We start from the raw sequence: 9,693 nt of genomic DNA, 5'->3' as shown, positions 1-9,693 counted from the left end.
AAAAAAAGTGGATTGAATGAGAGAGATAATGAATGTAGAAACCTTGGCACTTAAGTGCTATTCATACAATAAGTATTTACTGGGCTCTGCTTTAGGTTTGAGGTAGGCTGGTAATAACAGTATAAAACTTGCAAGGTTCCTGTCTTCATGGAGTTCAAGGTAGTTGGACAGCCACACATCAAACAAATAGTCACATAAATAAATGAATTCCAATTGCCATGAAAAAAGGTTAAGAATTCAATGAGAGGTTGTATGAGCAGGGCCTCAGTTAAACTGTTGAGAGAGAATTCTCTGAGGGAATAGTACCTAAGGTCAAACTTGAAGGATGAAGAGTTTCTCAGCTCTGTTTAGTCTGGCTTCAATCTCTCTACCTAAATAGCTCGTACCAAGGTCACCAGTGGCTTCCATGTTACTATATACACATGACATTTTTCAGTCGTCTTACTTGACCTCTTAGCAGCACTCAGCGCAGGTGATCACCCCTTTCTTTTGGAGACGAAAGAACGCCCCTCATCTCTTTTCCTCTGACTGCCTCTTCGGGCCCCGTTGAGGTACATACAGCTCTTTAGTGCTGGGACGGCTTCGTCGTGAGCTGTAATTGTGACTAAAAACGCAGTCCTTTTGAGTCATAAAAAAGAAGTGTGTACAGTGAAGGCATTTTTTCGCCCCTCTCCGCGCTTCTGGGGCGCTGTGCATAAAACAACAAATATAAAACTTCGGTTCCAGCAGAGACGTCTCTCTGACTCTGTCTGGAGGCAGCGCTTATGCACAGGGCAAGCACAGGCTTTCCAAGAGACATTCTAGCAGGCTCATTTGCCTGAGGACTAGGCAAGGGCCCGGCCTGGCTGGGTTTTCCGCACCACAGCGGAAGCGCGGGCCCTGAGGCGAGCCCAGCCCCGCTCTGCGCACGCGCGGCCCCACAGGCGAGTCCGCCGCCGCCCCAGCATTCCCAGCGCCCCACCACCGAGAGCAACTTCCGGCGTCGCTGGTGTAGGTGGGTGAAGAAGGAGCGGGCCCTCGCCACTCTGTCTCAATCCCTCGCGCTCTCTCGGGCAACATGGCGGGCGTGGAGGAGGCGGCGTCCTCCGGGAGCCACCTGAATGGCGACCTGGATCCAGACGACAGGGAGGAGGGAGCTGCTTCTACGGCTGAGGAGGCAGCTAAGAAAAAAAGACGGAAGAAGAAGAAGACTAAAGGGGCTGCCACAGGTAAATGGGATTTTATGTTTTCCCAGTCCTTGCCAGGATGTTCGAACGGCTCGACTCAGGCCCGGCGGGGGTGACAGGGACTGGGGAGTCAACTCTGGGCTGATGCCCAGGACGGAACGTATGTCCAGGTCGGCCTGCAGATTCCCAGTCCCGGGGAGAGGCAGCTTCTCCCGTGAGACTAGGTAGGTGGTGGAGTTGGGGTGGAGGAGAAGAGGGTGCCTCAGCTTATCTGGGGTCGCTGGGCCGGAACCCCTATATTGTCGGAGCTCAGCTCCCACGCAGACGGTGCAACGGACCTGAAGCCGGGCACAGGGCCCAGCCCGCCCACCTTCCTTGAGGATTGGTCTCAAACTGGTTCTGACCCATACTGCCGCCTCTTTGCTGGAGCAGCGTGGGGACGCCTTTTCGTCGAGGATGGGGGTGAAGTGGACAAGTCTTAATACCTCGACGCACCTCCCCCCACCATCCCAGTTTACTGAGGGAATTTTGTGGCGGGCTGCACTTTCAGGACCTGTATGTGTGTGAATGCCCACGCGCCCTTGTCACTGAGTAGTAATAGCAAGATGTGCGGTGGTGGTGCGAATCTTCACCTGCCTAATCTCGTTTAGGATCCTGAAGCTTTTGGGCTTCTAGGCCTGAATTATTATGCCACTTGTAGGCGGTCTAGGTAGGATAATCTGTGGGTCCTAATGGAACTCCTCTAAATCCACTGGTAAAGTAAGGAAAACAGCTGGGGGATTACACTTGGACTGTATTATGAGTTAGAAACTTTTTTGAGAAGTCACTGTTTTTGTTGCATCAAGGCATTTTAGGAAAAATTATTTGTTCTGTTTCTCACTAAAATCAGCTACAGAAAGCATGAGAGAAAAATGGAAGGATAAAAATGATGAACGTGGAATTGAGAGCGGTTACAGAGGGTTAATCTATATCTTTCTGAAATTTTAAATAAATGGGAGTTGAGGAGGCATAGTTGCAGGGGCTGGGACACTTCCATAGCAAAATGGAATCCCAGGACGTAGTCTTGTGGTTGTTCCTCTTTTTTAGATTAAATCCAGACTTTTCCATTGTACTTTAAGGTGTTCAGCAGTCTGACCCTAATATTTTTAACAGTTGTATCTCTCAGTAGGAAATCTTTTTTTTTTTTTCTTTTTTTTCTTTTTTGCTTTTTAGGGCTGCCCTCTCGGCAAATATAAGTTCCCCAGCTAGGGGTCAAATTGGAACCTCAGCCACAGCAACGCAAGATCCGAGTTGCATTTGCGACCTACACCACAGCTCACGGCAATGCCGGATCCTTAACCCGCTGAGGGAGGCCAGGGATCGAACCTGCAACCACGTGGTTCCTAGTCAGATTTGTTTCCGCTGTGCCAGGACAGGGAACTCCTTAGTATGAATTCTTTACTGGCCAGAATGTCATTTCATTATGTGCTACCTGGTGAAACTACCTCTTTGCGCACACACATACTCCTCCTATAGCTAGGTTGTAATTATTTCCGGCATAGGGCCTGGTCTTGTGCTTAGCTGTTTGAGAGTTTTGTTTATTAGCAATGGAATATCTTTCCTTGTTTATTTTGATTTTACCCAGTGCACCTTGACACAACTTCTTTCTTCATGAACTTCCAAAGTCCCCAGGGTCCTACAGAAATCTTCTTACTAAGGACTTAAGCATTTATTGCCCATCTTAAGTTCCCATTTGGTTAATAAAGTATTTGTTGTAGTCTAATTGTTAAATGTGTTAAACAGTTAAACTACCTAAAGTTAGAGACCAACTTGCAGTTTAGCTCTTAGTACAGAAAACATGTCATGAATATTTTGTTGAATGGGCAGTACTACTAAGATATGGAAGATTTTTCTCATTAAATAAATTCTGCTTTGATTACAATAATGTTTCTGTTTTTGATTCTTGAACACTTATGAGAAAAGAAGTTGTGTGTTTTTAAGAATCCTTAGAACATATTCTAGAAGTTCCTGTCGTGGTTCAGTGGTTAATGAATCCGACTAGGAAACAGGAGGTTGCAGGTTCGATCCCTGGCCTCCCTCAGTGGGTTAAGGATCCGGCATTGCCGTGAGCTGTGGTGTAGGTCGCAGACGCGGCTCGAATCCCATGTTGCTGTGGCTGTGTCGTAGGCCGGTGGCTACAGCTCCATTTCGACCCCTAGCCTGGGAACCTCCATATGCTGCAGGTGCGGCCCTAGAAAAGACCAAAAAAAAAAGAAGAAGAATATATTCGAATGGGAAGATGTCTTTATTAGGTCTGGTTTTATTTATTATCATTTGACCAGCAGGGCAACAGGAACCTGAAAAGGAATCAGGAGGCTCGATTGATGAGGTAACAAGACAGTTGGAAACACAAGCATTGGACGAGAAAGAAAGAGATGATGACGATGAAGGTAAAACGATTAGTTTGATTTTTGTGTTTAGGAAAGCAAGAAAATATGACATTCTTTAAACAAAATCTACTTATTTGTCCATATTGTCCAATATTCTCTGATGTTTGATTTAATTAATGTTAAGCCTCAATGTTGCAGATAAAAAGGAAAAGATATTTTTTAGCAACTCTTTTGAAATGTCGGATATATTGAGTGCTCAAATAATACAGATCTCATGTTTTTAAAATGTACTTGTAAAAGGCTAAGTAGTTGGGTAAGTGTTAACAAGATAGACTTGGAGTTTCTGCTGTGGTGCCATGGGCTGAGAATCTGACTGCAATGGCTTGGGTCACTGTGGAAGCCTGGGTTTGATCCCTGGCGCAGTAGTAAAAAGGATTTTGTGTTGCTGCAGCTGTCATGTAGGTTAGGTTGCAGCTGCAGATTGGATTCATCCCCTGGCCAAGGCACTGCACAGGCTATGAGTGCAGCCATTTAAAAACTAATAATAAACTTGAATGACTATTTAATTAATGCTTATTAAACAGCTCATGTGTCCTAGGCACTGTCTTAGATACTTTCATGTATTCTCATTTTACCCTCACAAAACCAAGCAAGCAGGAAATAATAGTTATGTTATTAGCCCCATGTGACACAACTAGTATTTGTAGAGTAAAGCCAGAATTTCAAACTTAGCACCTGATTCCAAGTCTTTGCTCTTTACCCTCTGTACCAAAGATACTTTATTTTCTCTTTACTTTCAAAGGAGCGCATTGGAGTTGTGAAGTGGGTTAAGGATCTGGTGTTGCCACAGCTATGGCACAAGCTACAATTGCAGGCAGGTTTGATCCCTGGCCTGGGAACTTCCACATGCTGTGGATCTGGCAAAAAAAAAAATTGCCGTTTGTTAAAGGAGCACATTTGGAGTACTTCTAAAACATAATATGGGGAGTTCCTGCTGTGGTGCAGTAGGTTAATGATCTGACTTGTCTCTGTGGAAGCCCCAGTTTAATCCCTAGCGGGGTACAGTGGGTTAAGGGGTTCACCGTTGTTGCAGTTGTGGTGTAGGTTGAAGCTGCTCTTTATTTCGATCTCTGGCCTGGGAACTTCTATAGGCTGAAAGTGTGGCTGAAAAAAATTTTTTAAATTCTGTCATGAATTCCCTGACCCTAGATCATTGTGGTATTTTGGAGCTTGCTTCAAAGATTTCTTTAAAGACAACTCATGAATTGTGGGTGTTCCTGGCTATCAGTAAGATGGTAGAGGGAGTGATCAGTTAGGAGAACTATTATTCTACAGCCTCTTTTGGCTGTGACCTACTGTTCTGCCTCATGCACTACCAGCTTGGGCTTGTATCTTCCAGTGCTTAGCAACAGATATCTGCTGTACTTTAATTATATGTTAGGATAATGCACAGCAGTTGTTTTTCCTTTAGAAAGGTAAGTTCTCTGCCTTTAAGGAGCTTACAGTCAAATTAGTGAAAAAAGTGCTAAAATTTGTTATGGAACCATGACACCAGGTTGCGGCGAATTAACATCAATGTTTATCGCAAAGTGATAGGTGAGGAGAATGGTCAGCTCATGCTCAAAAGACCTGACTCCTCGGTAGCTTTTAGGAAAGGATTTTTTGTTTTGTTTTGTTTGTTTTTTTTGGCATTTCTTCGGCCGCTCCCACGGCATATAGAGGTTCCCAGGCTAGGGGTCCAATCGGAGCTGTAGCCACCGGCCTACGCCAGAGCCACAGCAACGCAGGATCTGAGCTGCGTCTGCAACCTACACCACAGCTCACAGCAACGCTGGATCGTTAACCCACTGAGCAAGGGCAGGGACCGAACCCGCAACCTCATGGTTCCTAGTCGGATTCGTTAACCACTGCGCCACAACGGGAACTCCTAGGAAAGGATTTGTGAAGGCAACATTAGAGGTGAGGATTGCAGGGTGCCTGATAAGCATTTAGACAGTCCTCTGATTGGTTGGTTGTGTGGTAAGGGAGACTTTTTGGGAATCTCAGTTATAGTTTGCTGGATTCAGCTGACCTAGTGGTCAGCATACAATTAACTTCCACCTGGTGGCGGTTTTAGTTACTGCAAACCAACTTAAGGATATGGCTGAGGTTATTATCAGTGGCCCTTGGGGAGAAACTAAAGGTCCTTGACTTTGTTTTATGGGTAAAGTATTATTTTGTTTTGTTGGACTGTTTTCTTTATTTCTGCATTATTTTGTTGTTGTTGTTGTTGTTGCTATTTCTTGGGCCGCTCCCGCGGCATATGGAGGTTCCCAGGCTAGGGGTCCAATCGGAGCTGTAGCCACCGGCCTATGCCAGAGCCACAGCAACGCGGGATCCGAGCTGCGTCTGCAACCTACACCACAGCTCACGGCAACGCCAGATCATTAACCCACTGAGCAAGGGCAGGGACCGAACCCGCAACCTCATGGTTCCTAGTCGGATTCGTTAACCACTGCGCCACGACGGGAACTCCTATTTCTGCTTTTTTTTTTTCTTTTCTGGCCTACCTATGGCCTGTGGAGTTCCCGGGCTATGGAACAGATCTGAACTACAGCTGTGACCAGCTGCGGCAACTTGGCTCCTTTAACCCATGTCCTGGTGCTGCAGAGACAGAACTGATCCTGTTACGCTACAGCAGGAACTCCTGTTTCTGCATTTGCTCTTTGGAACTTGGGGAAGGCCTAGGAGTCTAAAGCTTTTTTATAAACAGCAGCCGGGGGTGGGGGGTGGGGGTGCGCAAGGTCTTACTTGGTTCAAAGGGAATAGTTAGCTTTTCTTTTTTCCTTAAGCAAACCTCTTGTCCATTCTGCCTTGGATTATGAACATATTTTGAACTCTTAATAAAAACAGGTGTTTACAAATTCAGGGTAATGTAGTAGGTCACTGTAGACCCACTGTCACCCACAATCACAACACTAATTTGAAGACAGTGCCTTGTTCCACTGCACCTCTACAAAGTTATATGAACCTTTTGACATTGAAGGGGGAAATTTGCTTGTCAGGATGAAAATCTTCAATGTATTAAGGAAGATTTTAGGGATATTAGTTTTCTTCAGTCTGGGTTCATCACATTCCTAATTCTTTTTTATAATCAAGATCAACCAATACCACTAATCTGTTGTGAGAAGTCTTTGGGGGGATGGAAAGCTGATGTTTCAGTATCTTTGCTCTAAAAGAAAACTGATCATCATGGAGAGACAAAGAGAGGTGAAATAAAATTTGAAATTTGGAGGTGGAATTATGGGCTGAATGCTGAAGGAAAGCTCATTAGAAGGAATGGGACTTAAATAAAACCAGAGGAGGAGTTCCCGTAGTGGCGCAGTGGTTAACGGATCCGACTAGAAACCATGAGGTTGCGGGTTCGATCCCTGCCCTTGCTCAGTGGGTTGACGATCCGGCGTTGCCATGAGCTGTGGTGTAGGTTGCAGACGCGGCTTGGATCCTGCGTTGCTGTGGCTCTGGCGTAGGCTGGTGGCTGCAGCTCCGATTCGATCCCTAGCCTGGGAACCTCCATATGCCACGGGAGCGGCCCAAGAAATGGCAAAAAGACAAAAAAAAAAAAACCAAAAAAAAAAAACCAGAGGAGACCATTTTGGGGCAGGACAATGCCGAGAAAATATGCAAAGTGTAGTACATGCTGGCCTCATGAGATCATTCATTGAGGGAGCCTTTGAGCATTTTTTCCCCCATTTTTCATTTGTTTATTCATTCATTTTTTTCCTTTCCAGTTTTATTGAAATATGATTAGCATATAGCAGTGTTTAAGCTTAGGGTATACAGCATAATTTTTTGACTTATATACATCATAAAATGATTGCCACAGTAACTTTAATGAATATCATATCATATAGATAAAAAATTAAAAAATATATATTTTCCTTGTAATGAGAACTGTTAACTTCCGTATATAACATATCACAGTATTACTAATGTTAATAATTACATCTCTAGTACTTATTTATCTTATAACTGGAAGTTTGTACCCTGTGACCACTTTCATCTAGTTCCCCTTCCCCTATCCTTTGCCTCTGGTAACCCCAAATCTGATCTCTATAAATTTGAGAATTCTTTTTTTTTTCTTTTTTTTTTTTTTGGTCTTTTTAGGACTGCACCTACGGCATATGGAGGTTCCCAGGCTAGGGGTGGATTCAGAGCTGGAGCTGTAGCAGCCCACCTATACTATAGCTCCCAGCAATGTGGGATCCTTAACCCACTGAGCAAGGCCAGGGATCAAACCTGCATCTTCATGGACACTAGTCTGATTTGTTTCTGCTGAGCCACAATTAGAACTCCAAATTTGAGAATTCTTATAAGGAGAAGAATGTTATGAAGAAATAATTCAGTCTTCATATACATGCAGGATTGTTAGCAAGGAAGAAATATACAGGAAAGGTATGGGTGATCATTTTGGAGGCCACTTGAGAATAGCCCCAGGCATGAGGTAATGAGAATAGAAAGGAAGGGTCCAATGGAACAGTGGTTGTGGAGGTAGAATTTGAAGGATTTAGAGACTTGCAGTCTGGGGAGAAGGAAGGAGGAGGGGCATTAGTAGACTCTGAGGGTTTGAATTTGGGTGACAGTGTTGGCACTGTCTACTGAAATGGTGAAGTGACAAGGGAGAGCTGGTTAAGAGCTTGAGGGAGGGTGGTTGCAAGCAAAGAAGATGAACTTAATTTTAGGTTTATTTAATTTGAAACTGGGGTGTTAGTGTGAAAAGTTAATCTTGTAGGTATTTGGCATTGTGCTAGGTAATTCATTCAATAAGTTTTTAAGCTTGGTTTATTGAGGTATAATTTTCCTGGGATAATATGTTCATATTTTAAAAAAATTAGACTACCTTTTAGAGCAGTTCTAGGTTCAGAGCAAAATTGAGCAGAAGGTGAAGTTTTCCCATATACCTCCTACCACCATGCAGGCCTAGCCTATTTGTTACGACTTATGAACCTACACTGATACATCATTATAACCTAAAGTCTACTTTATATTAGGGTTTACTCTTGATGTGTACATTCTCTATATTCACCTTTTAAAATGTATAGTTTGGTGAATTTTGGCAAATGTATGCATTTGTATAAACACTATCACAGCCAAGCTATAGATTATTTCCATTTAACATTTTCATCTCACAGAGTTCCCATCATGGCTCAGTGGTTAATGAACCCAACTAGTATCCATGGGTTCGATCCCTGGCCTTGCTCAGTGGGTTAAGGATCTGGCATTGCTGTGAGCTGTGGTGTAGGTGGCAGATGGCATGGATCTGGCGTTGCCGTGGTGTGGGATAGCAGCTGCAGCTCCGATTTGACCCCTAGCTTGGGAACTTCCATATGCCGAAGGTGCAGCCTTAAAAAAGACAGAAGACAAAAAACAAACAAAAAATTTTTCACCTCCACAGTAAGTTCCTTTGTGCCCTTTTGTAGTCAGTTTTCTTGCTCTAAACCCCAATATATTTTCTGTTCCTATGTGGGGTTTCTTTTTCTATAATATCATATAAATAGAATGATTATAGTATGCAGTGTTTTTGGTGTTTTGCTTGTTTCACTTAGCATATTTTGGAGAGTCATCCAGTTGTGTATCAGTTCATTGCTGAGTAGTGTTCCAAATTTGTTTATCCATTTACTAGTCGATGAATGTTTGGCATGTTTCTGGTTTTTGTCTATTATGGATAAATTTACAGTGAACATTTGCATACAGGTCTTTGTTTAGACTTATGTTTTTATTTCTCCTGGGTAAATGCCTAGGAGTAGGGTTGCTGGTCATGTGGTAAGTGTATGTTTAAGCTCTTAAGAAACTATCAAACTGTTTTCCAGAGTGGCTGTACCATTTTAACATTCCTGTCAACAGTATTTAAGAGTTTTCAGTCCCTTCAGTATCCTTATACACACTGGTATTGTTAGTTTTAATTTTATCTCTTTAATAGTTGTATAATGGTATGTCATTGTGGTTTTGATTTACATTTTCCAAATGGCTGATGATGTTGAACATCTTTATGTATTTTTATTTGCCTTTCTTACATCTTTCGTTAGGAGTCTAACTCTTTTGTCCATTTTTCAGTTGGGTTATTTATTGTCTTAGTATGTAAATTGTTGTTTATATATTCTTGATGCAAGTTCTTTATC

The 9,693-nt window shown here is 43.3% G+C and overlaps 1 protein-coding gene across 6 annotated transcripts in view; it reads left to right on the top strand.

Moving 5' to 3' along the window:
* Nucleotides 1-992: 992 nt before the first annotated feature.
* The window catches only part of METAP2 (methionyl aminopeptidase 2), a 37,461-nt gene continuing 28,760 nt past the window's right edge, over nt 993-9,693 (top strand). For 4 of the 6 annotated variants that reach the window (XR_014804364.1, XR_014804363.1, XR_014804362.1 and 1 more), the window contains exons 1-2: nt 993-1,208; nt 3,491-3,595. Coding sequence is in view for 2 of the 6 variants with exons in the window: in XM_005664247.4 (XP_005664304.1) it covers nt 1,058-1,208; nt 3,491-3,595 (256 nt within the window). In the remaining 4 variants the exon portion in view is untranslated. Of the gene's footprint in view, nt 1,209-3,487; nt 3,596-9,693 lie in introns of all 6 variants that reach the window. The other 2 variants (XR_014804361.1, XM_003126711.7) reach the window with 1 other exon arrangement.

The sequence above is a fragment of the Sus scrofa genome, chromosome 5 (genome assembly GCF_054392235.1).
Source record: "Sus scrofa isolate SSC_HxYL_T2T_F1_AM1 chromosome 5, Sscrofa_HxYL_maternal_Yorkshire_Landrace_v2.0, whole genome shotgun sequence".
Classification (NCBI taxonomy): domain Eukaryota; kingdom Metazoa; phylum Chordata; class Mammalia; order Artiodactyla; family Suidae; genus Sus; species Sus scrofa.
This window is presented reverse-complemented; position numbering and strand designations above follow the sequence as displayed.